General features: G+C 39.3%; 1 protein-coding gene across 1 annotated transcript in view; it reads left to right on the forward strand.

The window, feature by feature from the left end:
• Positions 1-396: 396 nt before the first annotated feature.
• LOC148592923 (ADAMTS-like protein 1) overlaps positions 397-22,179 on the forward strand; it is a gene marked incomplete at both ends in the record, with an annotated part of 37,888 nt that continues 16,105 nt past the window's right edge. The window contains 5 exons of the mRNA XM_088533058.1: positions 397-523; positions 8,891-8,965; positions 11,918-12,075; positions 19,751-19,862; positions 21,530-21,668. Coding sequence (XP_088389184.1) covers positions 397-523; positions 8,891-8,965; positions 11,918-12,075; positions 19,751-19,862; positions 21,530-21,668 — 611 coding nt within the window. The remainder of the gene's footprint in view (positions 524-8,890; positions 8,966-11,917; positions 12,076-19,750; positions 19,863-21,529; positions 21,669-22,179) is intronic.

Here is a 22,179-nt window from a genome sequence, read left to right on the forward strand (position 1 = left end):
TGCCTGATGTCTTCCGATCTACAACAGGCTTTTCCTTTTCTTTTTTTTTTCTTTTTTTTTTTTTTTGAGGAGCTCAAGGAAGTATAATTTATCAGAGAACACTGATCAAAAAGCATTCACAATAGCCTAAAAAAAACATTCCAACACTACTCTCTTCTTTCTCTGCACTGCAAAAGCCATTGAGTACTAACCTGCTCACTACCTCATGTCAAAATTCAGTTCGAACTCCCAACCAGATTTTTTTCAGCCTCTTTCATTGCTAACATATTTTGTCGCCCTCTAGAAATTTGAGAGATTTGATTTGAGAGATATTTGGCAGTAATTAGTTGGAGAGATGGATCAAGCAGTCATTCAGTAGGTCCTCATGCTGAACTGCACATCTTTCTTTCTTGCCAGATTGTTGGCTGTGACCGCCAGCTGGGAAGCGCTGTCAAGGAAGATAACTGTGGGGTCTGCAATGGTGATGGGTCCACCTGCCGGCTTGTTCGAGGCCAGTATAAGTCCCAGCTCTCGGCAAATAAACGTAAGCTGTCCATTTTCACCATCTAGCACCCTGGCTGTCAGATGCTGTCATATCACAAGGCCATGGGTGGGCAAAATGCCATCCTCCCTTCTTAGGGTAACAGACGTTTTCTGTCAGGTAGATTTCTGCCCGCTTTCTCATGGAGACAGTTGAAGGAGTGCAGCCAAGGGAATCTTTCCGATCGTTTCTTCCCTCTTAGGCTAAAGCAGGCTTGCACAGACCATGTCTCTGGCTGTGAGGGCAGACAGAGGAACACAAGGAGTTGACACACAGCGTATTTCCCCAGCTTGAGCTAACTGGACAGTTGGAAAGAGCAGGAAGATGAGAAGAACATTGGTTCTACCTATGCAACTCAGGCTAGGTTAGTAGCCACACTGAAAAGAGTGTATTTTATGCTGCCCCTGGAGTGTGAAGAACCAAACAGGAGGAGCTTTGTCACTGTCCTGGCACAGCGCTCCTTCCCAGAACTGTGCCTGTGATAGCAGTAGGTGCTGAGCTGCTTGCACTGTCAGCCTGGTGACACAGTTCTGACTCCAGGTCATTCCTGTGTGGTAACTGCAGACAGATGTGTGCTTTCTGGCACAATCCCCAAGGAAGTTTTGAGCCAGCTTCAACTTGAAAGTTGTATAGTAGCATTGTTGTTGCACAGTGACAGTGCCTGACTTCCGGGATCCTGACTTGTTGGCCAGATTGCAGTGCCATGGATGGAGCTATGATAGTCTGGGAATTAGACATAGGGCATGTCTGCCTAGTCTGAAGAAGGCACAAAAGTTTGTGGGTCATCACTTGTGCACACATATGTGAGGAACTGTGTGTGTTAATCTGCAAACCTGCCCCAGTGCTACCCAGTTCCAGTAGAGTCCAGTCACCATTTTTGAGCACTTTTTCAACGGTAATCAGTACATGACCTAAAACTTTCTAATGAGAGTTAGTATTCCCTGAAGGGTGTGTGTGCATAAGCTTATGGATTCATGCATATACAACATTCATTTTCTGTGAGGAGAAGAGAGGTACTTTGTGCGGAGTCCTCTCTCTTGTCAAAAAGGAAGAAGGAAGACACTGTTTTACCATGAGGAAGGAAAGGAATAATCCTCATATGAGTTTCACTACTGAGACAGACATGCATGTTAGAGAGCACAGGAAACAATTCACAAAGACCATGAATGGAATTTCACCTCGCTGTTACCAAAGCTCCAATGCTCATGAACAGATTCTGAAACCTCCAGGCTGTTGAGACTTGATATTATTTGTGAACTTTTTTGGCAGATGTCTTTTCCTGTAGGAATATTTTATTGTTATTCAGTTCTATTGTGGTAAAATGTTATTTCTTTCTTTTCTACTGAGGATCAAGGCACTAATATGTTAGGCGCAGTACTAATATGCTTCTAAAATACAGTTCCTACTTCCAGTGGTTTACTATAAAATATAGAATAGAGAATATAGGCAGAAGAGCAGATGGCAGAAAGCATGGTCTTAGAGAGAGGGAAATGTGAAAACAATGTTAGAGAACAAATTGTTCAGACACATTTGCTTGCAAATAGTGGTTTTACAGAACTGATGATGATCAAATTTTATAACCACTCTTTCTAAGCTATTTGGCCCTGGTCCTAGTACTGACCCCCTCCTACACTCCAACTAGACTCAACTCCATTTATCACCACTCTTTGGGCTCTGCCATCCAGCCAGTCCTCAATCCACATCACTGTCCACTTGTCCAGTCCACACTTCCAGTGCTTTCCCATTAGTTTGTTATGGGAGACTGTGTCAAAAGCCTTGCTGAAATCAAGGTAGACAGCATCCATAGCTCTCTCATCGTTCATCCAGCCGGTCACCTCATCGTAGAAGGCTATCAGGTTTGTCAGACGCAACTTCTCCTTGGTGAATCCATGCTGACTACTCCTAATCACCCTCTTTTCCTTGACATGCCTAAAGATGTTCTCTAGGATGAGCTGCTTCACCACCTTACAAGGGAGGGAGGTGAGGCTGATCGGCCTGTAGTTTCCTGGCTCCTCTCTCTTGCCTTTTTTGAAGACTAGAGTGACACGTTGGTTTCTTCCAGTCCTCTGGCACCTCCCGTGCTCTCCATGACCTCTTGAAGATGATGGAGAGCGGCTGAGCAATAACCTTGCCAGTTCCCTCAGCACTCTTGGGTTCATGCTATCTGGGCTCATAGTTTTGTGGGTGTCCAGTTTGCCTAAACAATCCCTAACCCAATCCTCCTTGACTATCAGAAAGTCCTCCTCTCTCCTGGTTCTCTCTCTTGTCTCTGGACTCTGTAGTTCATGGGGACTAGCCTTAGCAGTAAAGGCAGAAGCAAAGAAAGCATCTAGTAACTCTGCCTTCTCTGCATCCTCCCTCACCAAGGCACCCTCCCTCTTCAGCAAGGGACTACCATTTTCCTTGGTCTTCCTCTCACAGCTGAGGTATTTGTAGAAGCTCTTCCTGCTGTTCCTGTCATCTCTTGCTAACTCTAATTTCAAACAGGCCTTGGCCTTCCTTGTTGCATCCCTGCATTCTCTGATGATGTTCCTATATTCTTCCCAGGTGGCCTGGCCCTTATTCCACATTATTCTACACATTCTTTTTCTCATTAAGTTTACCCAACAACTCCCTGCCCATCCACTCAGGTCTCCTGCCCGCCTTACTCAATTTCTTTCTTATAGGAATGCACCAATCCTGAGCTTGGAGAAAGTGGTGTTTGAATATTAGCCAACTCTCCTGAACCCTCTTTCCTTCTAGGGCTCTTGCCCAGGGGATTCCTCCAAGATGCTCACTGAAGAGGTCAAAGTTTGCTCTCTTAAAGTCCAGGGTTGCAATCCTACTTCTTGTCCAGCTTCCTCCCTGCAGGACTGTGAATTCCAACATCTCGTGGTCACTGCAACCAAGACTGCCCCCAACCTTCACATTTCCCACTAGACCATCTCTGTTTGTTGGTATCAGGTCTAGCAGCACCCCTCCCCTTGTTGGCTCATCAAGCACCTGCGTCAAGAAGTTATCTGCAATGTTCTGCAGGAACCTCCTGGACTGTCTGTTCCCAGCTGTGTGATTATCCCAGCAGACATTAGGGTGGTTGAAGTCCCCCATAAGGACCAGGGTCTGGGATCGTGAGGCTTCTTGCAGCTGCCTGTAGAAGGCCTCATCCACATCCTCTCCCTTGTCAGGAACCCCGTAGTAAACTCCCACAACCATGTCGCCCCTTTTGTCCTGCCCTTTAATCCTCACCCACAGGCTCTCGATTCACGCTTCGTCCTCCCCTGTGCTGAGCTTCATACATTCCAGTTGCTCTCTCACGTAAAGAGCAACTCTTCCACCTCGTCTTCCTGGTCTCTCCTTCCTCAAAAGCCTAAGCCATCCATGGCCACATTCCAGCCATGAGTTATCCCACCACATCTCAGTAATTGCAGTGAGATCATGGCCCTGCAATCACACATGCATCTCCAGTTCTGCTTGTTTATTTCTCATACTGTGTGCACTTATATAGAGGTATTTGAGTTGGGCTCCCAGTGTGCCTCTCTTTCTAGCTGGGACAGCTGCAGCTTGACCATGTGGGCCTTCAGAAGCTCTCTTGTTTTCCCATCTCACCTCTTCAGGCTTAGCACACCCTTCACAGGCTGTCGAGTTAGGCGGCTGCGAGTAGTATGGCAGGCCATCGCCTACCCCATAACCTGCTTCCCCGGTGATACCCTCCTTCTCCTCTCAATGAGCCCGGCTAGCTCATGTCCCAGGACTCTCTTCCCCCTTTGAGAAAGACGGATCCCTTTAGATTCCATCATGCCTGCTGTTGTGTAAGGCTTCCTGTTACTGAAGAAACCAAAGCTGTGGTGATGACACCAACCATGGAGCCACATGTTAATGGACTATATCCTCCTATTTCTTTCTGTATTGCTGCTAGTACTGGGAAGAATGGAAGAGAATATGATCTGCGTGGCTGAGTTCCTAATTATCTGCCCCAATTCCCTAAAGTCCCTTTCGATCACCCTCAGGCTTCGCCTTGACGCTTCTTCTCCTCCCACATGTAGGATCATTAATGGATAATAGTCTGTGGGTCTAACCAGGCTGGGAAGTTTCCAGGTGACATCTTTAACCCAGACCCCAGGCAGGCAGCAGACTTAATTTTGAGTATAGAAAAATATAGATGCTTCTTCCAATTGACTTTTCACAAAAATAATACCATGTTTGCTTTACATTTACTTTTCAGTTTTAGTGTGTGTGTTTTACAAGGTTTCAGTCCCAAATATATGTACTACCTATGAGGAATTAAAAAGCTAAAGACCTCTGAAAAATCCAATCTGTGCGTATTTTCCACCTTATTCTCCTCAGCACAACTTAAATATCTGTCATATTACCATTTTGGTCTGTCTCTTAACATCTTGCTTATTTACAGCTGTAAATGCAGCTACATAAACATTCCTCAGATGACTGTATTACTTTTGGTTAGTCAATAGCTTAATTCCAGATGATCTCTATAAAAGAATGAAAGACATTTCATCAATAATGGTGTCTAATTCTTCCTCCATATGAAGAAAACAATAAAAGCGTATGTGTTCTATACTGCTATATAACATAAAAAAAAAAAAAACAGAAGGAACATATGCAGTGACCTGTCATGAACATAAGTTTTCTTGAATATAGGATTTTTATTATAAAACACCAGAGCATTCAGTTTTTAGGACTGTGAAAACGAAACCACACAGTGACCTTTATTGCAATGTTGTCACAAAACTTTCTGGAAGTTATTTATTGTCTCAAAACAAGCCCAGACATAGTGTTGAGCTCATCACATTGAACTCATTTTCTCTTAGTGTTCATATCCAGTTCCCTCTCTACACTGTTTACACCATACAGAGGTGTGGGAAAATGATAATACTCGAAAGAAATTCACAGAGATTTAAAACAGTTAGCGCTTGCCACAGAAACAACTTCCTCATTATTTATAGGGATAGTATCCATCTCCCAGAGACCTCTGAAATGGAAACACAGCAGGGCAGGAGGCAATGTCTCCTTGAATTCTCTCTTACATTTTACGAAAAAGGAAACCTGCATCTGTGCTCCTTTTTCTATTAAAAATTTAGAATAAAATTACAAAAGACTTCATTCCATAAATAACCTTTGCACTTAACCCTGAGCTTAGATAGGTCAGTCTTACAGACCTTATAATTTTTTTTTAAATAATCTTGATTTGGAAAAAATGTAGATCGACTACACAGATGAATTCAAGCTGACTTCTTTGTATTCACTGAGTACTTAGAGAACTGTCCCGCTGGAGCAGTGGATGAATTCTGCTGATCACCTCGTGCAAAGCTAAGGCTGCTAGTATTTCTGCAAAAGGGGAAATTATCTATTAGTGTACAATTTATGTGAGTAGGTTACTATAAAAGCAAATAATAAAAATTGCTATTCTGAAGATAGCTGTCTAACAGATATCTTCTGATTGCTCTTGCCATTAATTTCAAAAATAGATACAGTTCCTCATTTCAGTTTAATATCAATAGTAATGGAAAGATGGGACCAAGTCTGTTTTTCATCATGCGAAATAATGGTTGGACTGTACAGACATTGGATCAGAATGCAGAACAACAAGCAATAGATCTCTTTGGTACAAGTACCTGACATACTTTGGCTTTGTCCTTTCATCTTTTCCACAGACTTGGTCCACCATCATTTCAGTTATCTGGGACTCCCTCTTGACTTTCCCATGCATCTTCTCCAGAGAAAAACAACTGCCTGTTATTAACCTGTTAACCTGCTTTTCTTCAGAGCACTCCATGGACTGCTGCGTACTCTGGATTTCTGCCTCTTGATTGTCTGAGGAAGCTGTGACAAAATATTCCTATTTCAAATTTAAGTGACTCTTCACAGGAAAAACTCTTCAGTCTTATCACTGCTAGCCCCAGAAGATTGTCTTCCAGACCTTACTACCTCTGATTTGTGAAAGCAGGAAGCAGTATGATAAACATAAATCTCATTTCACATGAGGTGGACTAAGATTTCAAATACAGAGCATCAGAAAGATCAGGTGAAATATAGTCCGGAACAGGAGAGACATGTTAAGATTATACGATATATAAGCTTTCATAATCTTTAAATTGTATGATTTTCAAATTGCTCTGTGACATGACAGTAAGTTGTCAACTATCCAGCACAAAACTCATAACTGTGAGAGATCCAAGGCGATCAAGTGTAATAAAGACACAGAAAAGTCTAGTAATTGTTTTAAGTAAGGTTTATAAAGGGAATATTAACACTTTTTGCAAACATTAAGTTACTGTTTTTCCAGACTGACTCCAATAAATTTCATACATACAGCAAAATGGTATGTAGTAATCTGTATAGCAATATAAAATGTCTGTGTTTGTGAGTATAAATGATACCAGAGACATCTATAAGCAGAATGTATATTGAACCTGATTTAATCTCAGTGTTCCATAACTCTCTGGAGACATTGAAATTCCCAGGTAGCAAATTCTGAAAACAAAGATCAAGTTCAGAAGATCATGTTCACAAACACAGGCATTACCTCCAAGCACCTCCTCTGGTACAATTTATCAGGCTTCCCTCAGAGATACTAAAAGGCAATGAGAGTACGGAGACTTCAGCTCATAAAGATCTCCAGTAGAACGCTGTCAGAAATTCCTATGGGTCATGACTGCATTTAAAATCAAAAAAAAAGAGGTTCTCATTCATGAATTTAAGATATAATAAGTTCGGAAGAATTAACTTCCTTGAAATAAGTCTCTATTCTACATCTTGAAGGTTTCTTTCTGTTGCCTCTATTCACTCTTCAGCATACATGTTCTTCTGCCACTCTTGAATACAAACACATTTGTGCAAGCTACTACAAGATCTTCTAAAATAGCTGCAGGACAACTCCCTGATTTTTGGTTTTGCAATGTCTATGCATTGGTTTTCATTTATTTTAAAAATAACTTCTTCCCATCTTCTAACATCATTTTCTAGCATTATTTGCTCTCCAACCTACATTTTTAATGCACTTATGAAGCAACAACATTTTCTTTTTAGAAAGTCATTTTGATGCATTGTCATATGGTAGATAAACTTGTGGATGCTGTAGCTTAGATACAGCGAATGGAAGGACAAATTCTTCCAGTCATTGCAATGGAGTTATATGTCAGAAGTGTTATGTCCATTGCAATGTCACCATTATTAACTATTTTATCGAGTTTAGTTAGGTTGGAGTACTTTCTCCACTTTGTTCAGAAAGCTGTGGTCAGAGTCTGTATCTCCAGATGAAAGGGTATGCTTTTAGTGGCCGACTTAGTACCTAGCTTTTACCTCACAAAGTAACGTTTTGAATGCGGTGGGAATTGCATGACAGAGATGTGAGCACAGTTCTAATGAATATACAGTGAAAGAGGCTTAATTCCTTGCATATCTACACCTGTCACCAAAACATTTTTTCTCTCCTGACTTGTAGGTTTATTAAAAGGATGCAAAAAGGACAGGGAAAGACGAGTGGTTAAAGCAGGTCAGCGCCCTGGTTAGTGCAGGCCAATGTTCCTACACATCCCCTCCTGATGCAGCTTGGAGTGTTTTCTGATGTGATTTCCTGTCTCACTTTAGGATATTATTGTTGTTGCTGGCTCTTTGAGGTGGCTCCTCATCATCTGTCTGATGTAAATAACTTGCAGCAGCAGTTGAACTAGATGTTAATTCACATTCTCAGTTTAGCTCCATCTCATCAAACTCACAAGAATGTTACTTGTGCAAGATTCTACTCTAAGACTTGCTCTAAGACATGTGACAGTGTAACAGGGCCTCTGTTTGCCAAAGGCTTTTTGTCAGTGATGCATAACGGGAAACCGATTTATAGCACTTCTAGCCAAGGTCATTCAAATATAAGGTGTGAATAGGAATGCAATCCTGAGGGCAGCCGGAGATCATCACATAGCTTGGCCAGGGATGTGGAGAAGCCTTAGGGGTCAGCTGGGAAATGGTCAGTTAAAGAAATGGGTAGTTCTGATTAAGCATCAAAATAGGTTTATGCTTCTCTACTTCATAAAACAAACAAACAAAATCAGTTGAAGTAATATGGAAGGATTTTGATAAGAATGATGATAAAAAAGAAAGCTACCAGCTACTCTTCAAATCCAGAAATGATTGCGAAGGAGCTGAGGATAAAAAGAAAAAAGGAACAGATCTGAGTTCTTTTAAGAAGAAGCATTCTTAAACAAATTTAACAACAGGGTTCTTCTTAAGAAGACTTACAGTTCTCTCATAACTTATATGGGATTTTTTAGTAGTCCCAAAAGCTTTTTTTTTTTTGCTAGCACTTATTTCACTGCTTATTTGAAAACAGATGGTGATTTCTTTGCTTGTTGATTCCATACATTTTTACCTTTTCCCCAGTGGAAGACACAGTGGTTGCTATTCCGTATGGAAGCAGACATGTTCGCCTTGTGCTCAAAGGACCCGATCATTTATGTAAGTAGAAAAAGCCAGTGTATGCTTGTTTAAGAAAGTCTCGCTAACCTGCAGTGCTTTGTTTACAGTGTGGTGTCTGGTTTCTCTCTCTCACATCACTGATCTCGACACACAGGGTGAGTGCTGCCCTCAGAAGCTCTCATCAGCCTCATTACACTGGTGGTACATGCTCATTTCAGAACAGAGTTTGGCTGGTGTTGCAGAATCCTTTACTCCTCTGTAATTTTTCAGACATTGCTGTTTGTTTATCCTTTGGTTGGTTCAATTGGTGCCAAGTGCTTTTGTTTAAAATTCATAAAATATATCCCACTATGGAGAAATATTCAGGACTGTAAAATTCAGGCTTCCCTACAGCTGAGCTTAGCCACCAGGCTGCTCGTAACTTTATACATTTCTATTAAGATAATCTCTGTCATTCCCACAGACATTCACAAAGACACAATTGCACCCACGGAAAATCACTGTGAGATCCTGCACAGAAGGAGCATGTGCATATCAGTCCATGTACTTTTGGAGTGATGAAGCCCCAGGGAGTTAAGCCCATTGATTTTGCACTTGCTGAACACTTCTTCCCTGCTTTGCCTGAGAAGGAGCTGTGTATCCCAGTGGCCTGTCTGGAAGAACAGTCTCTGCATTTGGGAATATGCAGAGAGAGAACACTCATCTTTCTTGAAGAGAAGATTCTTTACTGCCAATGCAGTCACTATGGGCAAGCTGTTCCTTTTTTCATCAGCAGCATTGAACAGAGGATGCTGGCAAATTGGGCTTACTGCAAGCTCATTTAAGCAAGTGGCTGCAGACCGTAAAGCCTGCATACACTGTCAGAATCACAAATTACTCTGAAAAAAAGTAGATCTACCCTCCTGTTTTTCAAAAAAGTAATGCAACTTTCCTGCAGCACAGATCCAGTTTCAGTCCTGTGTGTTTATCAATATAAATACAGTCATTAGTTCAGCAAAGAGGTGAAACAAAATAATTTGTTCCAAACTTTGTTTTGCAATGAGCTGGTATTGACTGGCAAAATAAAGAGTGAATTCTGTTCTGTATTCCACTGTATATGTTGAAGAAAGCATTGGCAAGTCTAACATTTTTATGGTTGTTTAGGTATAGAAAAGCTGTGGAAAATGAGCAAATTACACATTGAAAATTAAGAAAAAATACATGTTTTCTTACAAGTTCAAACACTCCCCAAACTTCAGTTTTAAGCAGCCTTCTAGGTATTAATGAGCTGTTCCAGTAGGACTGTTCTTTTTCTGCCTGAAGATGATTTGAATTCTTCCCTTCTCTCTTGCCTTCTCTCACAGTATACATGTTCCTTTCCAAGTTAGCAAACATTTTCATATTTTTATTGTTTTTCCAATGAAATTGAGCTATGATATTGCTTAGGGAGAAATGAGTTTTTAGCAAGAAAGACTGATCTGAAGCTGTCTTCAGTTAAGCAATATCACATTTCAGAACAAAAAAAGAACTAAATCGGCAAGGTCTGCCAGATTCACTGATTGGGATTTAGATTAACTGCTCTGTGTAAACATGAGTAAGTCCAACTACATCTCTTTTTTATTTCAGATTCTCCATGAATCTTTTTGTTTACCCATCAAAAGCTTATATATATGTATGAGCTACAATCAGTTTGGAAGGGGAAGTATTTTTACCTGTGAACTTTCGCTGTGCTAGAAGTCAACAGGAGGCTGACTATATATATACACAGGTCTTAAAAGCAAATTTGTGCTTGATGCGTGCTGTTTGATATATAGATATAGATATAGAAATAAATAGATAGCCATGTACCTTGCAAAGGAGGATACCAGTCTCACTGAAAACCAAGCAATTCATCAATGCACAGCAAATTCTCAATGTTCTGCTTCAGCACCTTACTTCTTGAATTTATTCTCATGACCCATCCTGGAAAGCAGGATGCTATAGTTATCTCTTTTTTTTTTCCTAATTAAAAATTTAGTACATGCTAAAAAAGTAATTTCTCCCATTTTTGCTCTCCAAAAATATGATACCGTCATAGAATAATGATATGCCCCCATGCCCAAACAGATTTTCTTAGTTGCTTTTCTGTTAGGGGAAGACATTATGGATAATTTCACAAATACATTTATGAACACTTCTGTAATTCTTCATGATGAAATGCATTGTTACTTTGAAATAACCACGTGAATTAGCTTACTGGTAAATATACTGCAGGACATAGTCTGGAGTTGGCAGGGATACTAACTGGATGATGTAATGAATCTGCTCTTTGATGTTTGATTTCCATTCAATATATGATTTAATATGATTAATGTGCCTTTCTTGGCTGAATAAAAAACGGTCACTTCAAATCTGTATCTGAATTATTGCCCACTTTGGGACTGTAGAAAATACTGAGGACTAAAAAGGAAGCTCAAGAGAGTTTGACTCTTACCCCTTCATTTATTGCTTAGCTTAAAAGGATCAGACTACCTGCAAAGAGAAGGCAGGATTGTTGTCACACTGATCATCCTTTCCTGGACATCGTGCTCTCAATTAATTACTTATCATTGCAGCATGTGCTTAGTAACCAACTTCTGAATATTTGAAGAATGGGAACAGCAGCTAGTGAAGACAGCACTCATGGGGGAAAGTCTGAGTCATGCACTGCATAGGAGCGTGACTTACTGAGAGCGTGTTAAATGAGAATAAATATGCCCAATTTGGAATGGATCAGAATGTCTGGGAGAGAGTAAAAGTGTGTCCCATGGGAGAGGAAGTGAACCCAGACCTAGAAATCTGGAAGATGAACAAGTCCAAAAGGGGAAGGGAAAGAAAGAAGAGAAAGGAAGGCATGGGAATACAAATAAAGTGTGGAAAAGAACAAAAGAGTTTCGCTAATTGTCATTTGGAAAGCAAATCTACATTCCTCCTCCATCATTTTTTCCACTCTCATCTACTGTTATTTAATGTTATAATGTTTGGATTTGTCAGATTTGGAAACCAAGACTCTCCAAGGTGTGAAGGGTGAAAACAGCCTCAGCTCTACAGGCTCCTTCCTCATGGACAATTCTAGTATCGACTTCCAGAAGTTTCCTGACAAGGAGATTCTGAGAATATCCGGGCCTCTCACTGCAGACTTCACTGTCAAGGTGAGGGCTATTGATCAAATACATCTCTTGTGGCAAAATAAAACAGGAAATAAGGTCAGTACATTAGAAAGATGAAAGAGATTTTTGTAGAGTTTAATTTGTCAATAGACATTTACCACAGAGCCTAGTGCAGGTTGTCTCTTGAGCTCTGCATGAAATTCTTTATCAGTACCTATCTTCATTTGACACTCCTTGGAAAAGAGACTGATTTTTTGCCAGGGAAGGCATACCCAGTGTGTGCCCTAAAGAGAAAATATGAACATTTTACAAGCAAAGGCAGATTATTTTCTGTAGATGCTGTTTTAGGTAGGTATAAGTTAAAGGCCATGCAGCTTGCTTAGTTTGTGACAAGAAGGAAGAAAAAGAGTCTGTCTTTTTACTCTGTAATTTGTGGGTTTTTTTACTAGCGTAATTGCACAAAATACTGTAATGGAATGGAGAGTGAGGTCCCTAAGCTCCAAAATAAATAGGATGACTTTGCTTGAGAAATCATGGTGTCATTTTGAAGTTCTGCTTTGTGTTGTACTGGCAATAAGTATCAAATTGTTTCCTCCCATTAGAGCATTTCTGTTCTTCCAGGTAATATAAAACACATTGCTGGAAGCAATACACAGATTCTATAAGAAAACACACATACAAAAATGAACATTTCGGAATCACAGTAAAATAAATCCTTTTTCAGTGCAGTCAAGGAACTTGAAGGATTTCAGCTGTGAAACTCTAAAACCTATATCATGTCCAAGCCTACATAAGTTTTTTACCACAGGCCCTAGAGACAGAGGACATTTGATTTAACTTGTAGTGATGGCAGCTAGAATTTTGAATGGTAAATTCGAAAACACAATTAGTGATTGGATTGGATTTGGAGTTTGGAGTTTGGATTGAGTGATTTGGAGTCCTTTAGATATTGCTCTAGCAGCATTTTTGCAACTTCTAATATAGAACAAGTCTATCAACAAAAGTGAGTGATGAACAGAACCACAAAAAAGCAAGCTGAAGTTATCCGCACAGATTCAGAAAGAGAAATCTGACCTGAAGAGTACACTCCTGGTTTTTTTCCAGTTTAGAATGAGTGTGTCCCAACAGAGCAGATGCTGGTCAGTTCAAAATCACTAGAATACTTCATAAAATCTTTATCTGTATCACAGATGACATCCAGATGATGAAAATGAAATATAAATGACATAAATATTCTGACTCAGCTTTGCATTGTATACTTAAGACAGCTTGGTTAATTAGAATATTCGAACTATAGACATGTAGTTCAGTGGATTGTCAAGTCAGGTAGATCAATGGATTGGTCCTGAAACGGGTGTCAGGGAGGGTAGACTCTGTTCCTGGGTTTGCTGTTGTTATCTCCCTTGATTGGAAAAACACCTTTACCTCGTCTTGCTTACGCATCCTTCTGAATCCAGGCAGGTGAGACGTGCCTGTTCAACTACCATATTGCATTTGTATGCTAAGTGTTTGGACAGTCTGAGCGCTCAAGCTGGCTAGTTGCTGTCAGACTCAATACTACTGTGTTCTCTCTACCTTTCTATCAGTGGTGTCTGTTGGTACAGTCTGTCTCCTCAAAACAGGTTTGGTTGGGAGAGTGTAATATCCTAGAGAGCTTTACCTGTCTGTCAAATACAACTGGAATTAAACAATACTTGAAAGTAACTGAGGTGGAATTTAAGCATTCTTGGTTTTTTTCTGGCCTTTTGCATTAGCAACTTTAATAATTTATAGAGGAGATATAGCCTGGCTGATTTTTGTGCCAGTGCTGTGAGAGGACTGCCATCTCTTGCAGATAAAAGGCAGGCTGTGTTCTCTTGAGCAAAGTTAACATTTTGGAATGTTAACAGATGTTAACAGATCAGGATTTTGGCCACCAATTAGCCAAAAAGTTATAGCCAAGGTAGAGGTCAGAGTTAGATGATGGCTTATAGAGAGTATGAGTGCTGGCCAGGTGCATTTTACCTCAGTTGTGACCTAGGACTGGCCAAAACTGCCAGGGGGAGAAGTGCATTTTTGTTGGAGTCCAGGTTAACAAATGAGATTGGAGCTTAATCCAGTATCCTAGCACTTGCAAGGGCTTGTAGAACCCGGTGCATGTGCAGGTGACTCAACTGGCAGAGGCTGATGGGCAGCACCAAGCTCAGGCCAGGATGGGATTAAGCAATCAATTCTGAACCAAGAGCACACAGTAAGAAGCAGAGTAAGAAATGGCCTTTATACTTTGTACATATAGATACATATACATATAGTCCTTTATACAACAAGGACTTGCTGTTTAAGGCTGGTTTATTGGATTTTAAAGCTTTTTCCTCATGGGAGGAAAGGAGTTGTCAGTAAGGCACTTCTGTGTAGACTGGTTCTGACTCTGGAGAAGTTTTTCAGAGGGGGCTGTGCCTGAGATTTGGGACATGATTACAGATCAGTTGGGAAATGGGCCGGATGGGAAATGGCAAAGGAAATCCTATAAGCCCTGGTAGGCCAAGACTAGGATGGCGCTCCTAGGAGTAGATGAGGTATAATTAAGATTGCGCTGATAAAAATAATTAGTAAGGGTTAAAGTTTAGTTGTGATTACAGTTAAGGTGACACACAAGAAGAACACAACAGTGTTCATGTTTTGTTAAAAATATTATTCCTCGGTAACTGAGTACTTCTGGGGTTTTGTTGTTTCAATCACATCACTTTCAGGAGTACATTTAATGCATGAGATGAAATATTACTTGCCGGGGCAAACATGATGATTATTCTCTTGGGGAACAGGTGGGAGGGAAAGGATATTGATCATACTGATTATGAGAATATATAGATGAGTGTCACAATTTTCTTACTTAGTGGGTCATATTAGGTTGGTGTCTTGAGTTTGTAAGAGTAAGGAATTGTTTGAAGACAAGGACACGAGATTTTAGGAAAATTCTCTCCAGGTATAACATTTGTGTAAGTTGCAATGGTTCAGATATTCCAGTTGAAAATGGTACCCAATATTGGAAATGCAAGTCAAGGGTATTTCTTTCTGTCTGATAGTAGGTCTGTACAAGGGACTAGTGTATCTTGCTCAAAGGTGTATGCATGGGAGCATGTTACTGGTCGTGAAATTATCTTTCTATGGATGAGGCAGCTGTTAAGGGTGGTGTTTGTAGAAGAGATACAGGAGGATCCTTGTTGGTGTATTTGAGATTTCTCTTGGTTCTGTGAAGTTTCTGCTTCTGTTGCCTTTAGTAGCTGTCTCCGTGCAGCCTATAATACCTCTTGTAGTTGATATAATGGGTTTCCCTGCTGCCAGCTATCCTAGCCAATTCACTGTACGGATTTTCGGACTGCTTCTGCCTTTGGGAATAGTAAGAGGCTTTAAGAACAGGCTTGAACCTTCTAGTGTTGTGTTTTGACCTTGTGAGAAATTTATTTGAAATACTTTAATAGTCATCTTGACAACTTAAAAGAACACAGCCCTACCAAAGTTTAGTCTTCTTTGTTGGTGAGCAGGGTTGATTTGGGAATGTTTTGCATAGTCCCTGGTAAACTGGTAGTATGTAATGTGATTTCTCTGGCTGATTTAGAGGTTGGATTGAGGAGTTTCCTCTGTCTTTCGTTTAAAAATAACCTCAGAGGACAGATGGCCCAACCCAGGATTGTCACAGTTAAGGGATATGAATCCAACAGCCAATAGTAGACATGTTTCCTTGAGCTCAAAGGCAAAGTTCCCCTCAGGATTGCCAGGGAGTTAAAAAGCAAATTCAAAGAAATCATAGTGTGATTCTGGTTTAGACAGTTTACCTGAAAGCCGTCAGCATCTCTACTGATTTCATTTTTTCTTTTATTGTTACGTTATTTGAAAAAAGAAAAAAGGAAAATTAATTTCCCATATCTGGCTTCTACTTCTGCTTCATGAACACATTATAAAGAGCAACAATGGCATATCCTCATTCTCTTTCAATGAAAGACATCACTACATATAAATGGGGATGTTAAGTAGAAGGGATTAAGTAGAAGGAAAGCATTATATAAAAAAAAACTCTTCTTTTTTAACTGACATGAAAAGCACAGAATTACATATGCCACATGAGGATAGCATTCTAAATCTTCATCCTCAGTTTCTTTTTATGTCATTTAGTACAAGGCTTCAACACTGCATTTGCATTAATAAATCAAACCTGGTGATTTACCTGGCATTTGTCAAAAATATCTATAAAATGCTGCATAAAAAAAACTGTTACAACTCTTTTAGTAGATATGATGATGACTTAGAGCATATTATATCAGATACAACTTCACAGGAGAAAACATAGTAAATTAATGATTTCCTTTCCCTGTCCCTGAGTGTGCATGATAAACATACATACAAAAGAAATAAATAAGTTGTTTCTTCCTCTTTCAACACTAGACAGTTTCATAAAATAAGAACATTAATGCATAATAACATGCAATAGGAACATATTGCATATACCATTTAATATACACCTTCAGTGATTTAATCCTACTGTTAATATTGATAATTTTCCTATTGGTGTATAGGGAAAAAATGGATTAATACAGACTGTGGCTTAACCTCCACAAGTGTGAAAGTAAACTTAGTGCAGTTTTGAAAGTTAGACATCGTGCTCTTCAGCAGACACAAACAAAGGGTTTCTCACTGTCAAAATCAGAGGTTTTGTTTGTTTTTTGTTTGTTTTTCTTTGTGTGTACATATTCAATCTAAGGGCCATAGGAAAAGCTTAGCACAGTGCTAAGGTGATATTGAATATTGCAGTTTAATGGCCTCAAATCATTCAAAACTATTATGCTACTTTTGTATTTCAAATATCAGGTTTACTGATTTTGTTTACTTGTCTGTAGATATTCCTAAATGAATATTGTTTTTTATTAAATACCAAACTGCACCATTCTAAACAGCCATTTATGAAAACAACTTAAAAATGCAGTCTGTAAAATACTTTTTTGTTCAAGTTCTCTCTAACTAAAGACAAAGAAGAAAAAAATGTCCAGTCAGCAATTGACAAGACTGTTAACTTTCATTGGAGTCTGACTTTGTGAGATTGTCGATACCTATTTGGATCTTTTTTTAGCCACAAACTGGGGAGTACTGTTCTGATGTTCTGAACCCCGAACTCCCAGAAACATAGGGGAAGTCAGAGTTGCTTCCACTGGGGTTACAGTGCACAGAGCCAAGCTGAACTGTCATTGCCTTCCCTTGATACTCTTAGAATTTTACTTGCAAGATGGTGAATGACTGTTATTTTCTGCATTTTAGTGACTGAGGATGCAAAATAGTTGCAGGAAAGATGCAAAAAAAAGTTAGAGGACCCCCTAAAAGTTCAAGTACTGCAGAATAGCCTGCAAAGTTAGCAGAGTTTTGGAGAAGGGGTTGCTAGGCACTGCAAGGGTCAAAAATTTCATGATAGTGCAGATGTGAATATTTCTGTAGGCGAAAGTTGGCCCTATACTGCAAAATCAGTATACTTCTTTAAATACTTAGGTATCATGCCTCATTTTCTGAACCTTGCAAGGCTCAAGCAGCTGCTGATATTTCCTCCTGGATCAAAGTCTTAGCTTTAACAAACTATCAAATAAAATAAAATAAAATAAAAATTGCATGGAATCGCCATGTATTGGTTCTTCTTTACTCCTTAAAAAAAATAAACAGTCCTGTGTCTGCTTATTTCACCTTGCTTGTTTTGTATAATTTTAGCTCATGGCTGAAGCTCATTGTAATTGCAGTTTTGCAATTACAATTGCTCATTGTAATTATTTCCCACCTATGTTGGTCATGACTATGTCAATGTCTTCCACTACAAGCTGGAAGAGATTTGCATCTGCCTTTTCTCTGTGTCAAAACAGACAGATAATTCTGCAGACACACAGGAATTGTCGCGGGGAGAGAGGCTCTTGCATCTTCCTGACTTTTTATGTGATTTTTTTTTCCTGCTCTTCCTTTTATATTGTAGGCTCTGTGTGAGCTCTTGATTTGTTCATCATGATTCACCAAAGACCACACTGCTGAGCAAATCTTTTGGTTTTCAGAATCACTGATCGTCCTTTAAAGCTAAAGGAAAAGAGCTGAGTTCTCCCTAGCAAGGTCTTTTTCTGCACACTCAGACCAGGGACCTCCCTGAATGGCTTCCAGCACAATAGAACATTCTCCCAGGAGTGTATGAGGTTTTCATGAACTAAGAAGGATCTTTGTGAAGTGTGTGATTAATGTACCATCCCTGCATGAGGAATTAGATATCCTGTTTCTGACACACAGACCCAAATGATATTAGTCCATGCTAAAGGCCTCCCATTTGCTGAAGAATCTGTATTTCTACAGCTGTATTTTTTTTCCTGTTGGGAATTTACATCACTGTTTACTCTAATTAGAAAAAGACAGCCTTAGTCTCGGAGGGCCAGATTTCTTACAACCCTGAACATATCCTCCGGCATTTTTGTCTTCCTCCTTTTCTCCAAGAGTTTCTGTGATTTGTAATCATGTTTCTGTCCATGCACTAGGGAAAACACAACAAACAACCAGATTACTCTGTTCAACTCAATTTGTCATATTTTTGCTTCTGTTTTTCAGTCTAATATATTATCTTTTATGGTGTCTCTCAGTATTTGGAAAGAGAAAATGAAAAGGAGATTGAAAAATTATGTTTCTAAGACAGGGGAGTCTTGTTGAAAATGTGGGGAGGGAAAAAAAAAAAAAAGTCAGAATTGAAACATTTTAAGCCGGTCTGAAGAAAGGACAGGGACAGTCACTTTTCAGAGTAGGAATACATAGAGAAGAATACGTCTTTCATGGTTGTGATTTCTCAGTTTTCCATCGTGTCGTGTGTATTCTGTCCCAGAACCATTTTTGATTTTACCTTTGGCAGGTGCTCATGGAAAGGGTTAGAGGTAAGGACAAGGACTCCCATGAGGAGATTCTGAAGTCTCCCTGACTATACTATATGGAACTCTCCCTGACTGTACTAAACAAGAAAGTTTTGTTTTCCTGGTCTGGGTAAAAACCAACCCACCTTAGGAGAGAAGGTCTCTTTTTTTGTTGCACTACTTGCACTACAAATTCTGCCTTAAACTAGGAAATCTTTTTGGCATGCAAAGTACCTAAAGAGCCATCTGCGTATTCAGTTAACTTCAGTCAAGAGTCCAAGCCTATAGCAGAAAGGAGGATTTTGAGAGCCAAAATGAAGTAAGTCTAGGTACTATAAAGAAGAAGGATAGAGACCTTATCTCAGAAATTAAAAAATCCAGAATTAGAACTTTTATACTCGTATTTTTTACAGCACAACCTCCTATTTTTATCTTACCCACCTAATATATTGTACATGGTCTCAAAAGGTGCCTGGGAATGCTCTAACGCCTATTAGAATTTTGCAGGGACAGACCATAGGTAGGTAATCTGATGGAATTAAAAACAGATCATATCCTTTGTCTCCATAAAATTATTCAGTGTTCATCTCTTCATTACTTCAGAACATCATGTGTAAAACATCATTAACCAACAATTTATTCCACTATAGTGTCTGGTGAGGGTTTTGGTGTTACAGCCACAAGCTCTATTATTTTGTGCATTTCACTTTCCTATTTCAAAGTTCTTCTGGTATTTCATATAGCGTCTGGTATCTGCAAGATGCTTAGGGCAGGATGTTTCTACCCGGTATTTATGTCAGGTTCACCCTCTGGTATTACATCTCTTTCAGATCCGTTATGCTGGTGAAGCTGACAGTTCCGTTCAGTTTATCTTCTACCAGCCAATCATTCACCGTTGGAGGGAAACTGATTTTTTTCCTTGTTCAGCATCCTGTGGAGGAGGTAATAAATTACCGTTGTATTCCATAAACAGTCACTTATATACAGGATCTGTCCCAGCTGCTAGATTGAACCTTTAAAATGGACCAGATTTGAACAAGAGCACAGCTATATCTAAATGAGAAGAAGGATGTAGTAGCAGTGGCATTGTCTGTGGGTTTTTTAATAGCATAAGAAGCTCTGTATTTAGTGTCCAAAACACAAGTGTCTACACCTAGTGCTATAGCTAGAAAACACAAAGATTTTCAGCCCTGGGCCTCACGGGATTCAGGCTTTTGTTAGCATCAAAAAATGCCTCCTTTCTCCATTTCTACCCATTCCCCATCAGTAATTTTACTCTTCTGAAATGAAACTAAGTGTAAACTGTCTGAGAAATCTGGGCCTTTAGTTTCTTTTTCTCCTTCACGCTTCTGAGTTTGTATTTGATTGTGTTGATTATCTTTTGTTTCTTACTGCGTGTGATCTAAGACAGGAAAAGTCATGTTTCTTAAATGTCTGTTAGTTCCCTCTTAGGCTTTTGGAGGTATCTGAAGACACTGCCTAGTAGGATGCATGCAAGGTTTTGCACTAAATTTTAGCCCACTTCTGACAGGTTGGAACAGTGTGGATGTTGTTCTGCTGCTGCTCATGAAATGCAGAAGTCATCAACATCAGTGACTGGCCATATTTTTCTTCAGTCTTTTACCAGTTTAAGTCACATTAATAGCAATAACATCTATAAAAAAATGAAAGACAAGCTGCTTTTGCCAGCAAGTGGTAATAGTACATAATGTTACTATGACTTAGTTTAGTGTGTGATGATTTTCCTGGGAAATCAAGCAAATTTACCAATTTGGCTTTCTACCTATTTTTCTACCTCTCATTTGGATAATAACAATTTAATGGAATGCAAAAGGGAATAAATCTTTGCCAGTAAATCTGTGAAAAAAAAAAATATCACAGCTTCCTTTGGAGAAGCAACAGCATTGTGAAAGTGTTGACACAGGTATTGCTTTTGTGATGAGCCAAGGGAGGGGAGACAGAGAACCAAAATATTCTTTCTGCTTCAGCAGAACAGGACGAACATTTGCATGGTAGAAGCTTAAAGTGTGAGAAATTCATCCCCTACCATGCACATTGAAGCTTCTGATACCTAAGTGTCCTCTGTGTGGAGCTGTGAATTCTCTGAATGCCTTTTTTTTTTTTTTTAAATGAATGTGACCTTGGAAAATTGGCCATAACGTGTAATTAATCCTTTTTTTTTCCTGAGTCATATAATTCAATTGCAGTCCCACCAGGTCAGGACTAGCTTTTGATATGTTTTTGAACATTATCTGTTATAAATGAAAAATAGATATTGAGTAATAGCAACAGCTATGTGAATTCTGAATTATATTCTTTTGTGTCACTGCAGTTTTCAGAAAAATCTATGGACAGATACTTTTGTTGCTAATTGGTATATGCGCAGCTTCTTCAAGCCTGTGTTCAAACATGTTTTGTAGAGCTGGTGGTGGAACTGCTTTGAAGATCTATAGAACATCAATTTCTCTAGTAAATTTCTGCTTTAGTATGTCGAAAAAACCTAATGTTTTCAGTAAGCTTTCTTTAAAACCAGGACTTAGATGTATTTCAAAGACGAAGAGGAAGAACAACAACAAATCATGTATTCTTTATCTCACTGGTTATTGCAGGTTATCAGCTGACATCTGCTGAATGTTTTGATCTGAGAAGCAACCGGGTAGTAGCTGATCAATACTGTCACTATTATCCTGAAAATATCAAGCCAAAGCCAAAACTTCAGGAGTGTAACCTGGATCCTTGTCCTGCAAGGTCAGTCAGTTCTAAGTTTCAAAGAGACCAGGCTCTAAATGAGTAAAATAGAGTAGGTAAATATTCCTCTCATTGTTTATTCTACTGTAATTCATCCTGTAGTGTAGTTCAGACATTTTCTCATAATGAAGATGTATTGTTTAGAAAATATTTTATGTTTAGCACCTACACATTATGAATACTGAATTTGAAATGGTTGTTTCTTCCCTCCAGATTATGTTTTGCCTCATTAAGCAATGCAAAGTGTGAGAAAACAAATGGCCCATGATAACCTCCCATGATCAACACATGCCTCTTAAGTGTTAGTGATACGTGAAAAATTTTCCTGGGGGAAAAAATGTTGCTAGAAATTGGTTGTCATCACAGTTAGAGGCATTATTTTTATGTTTTTTACACTTTCCCCATGAGTAAAAGATTGCTTGCAGTTATGGCAGCTTGTAAGAATGTGGTAAAGGCATTTTTTCTAATTACCAATACGCTTTAACCTTGCACGGAGAACGACTCTCTACTG

Source organism: Tinamus guttatus, unplaced genomic scaffold (genome assembly GCF_059628265.1).
Source record: "Tinamus guttatus ecotype Peru unplaced genomic scaffold, ASM5962826v1 Tinamus_guttatus_pri_ptg000478l, whole genome shotgun sequence".
Lineage (NCBI taxonomy): Eukaryota > Metazoa > Chordata > Aves > Tinamiformes > Tinamidae > Tinamus > Tinamus guttatus.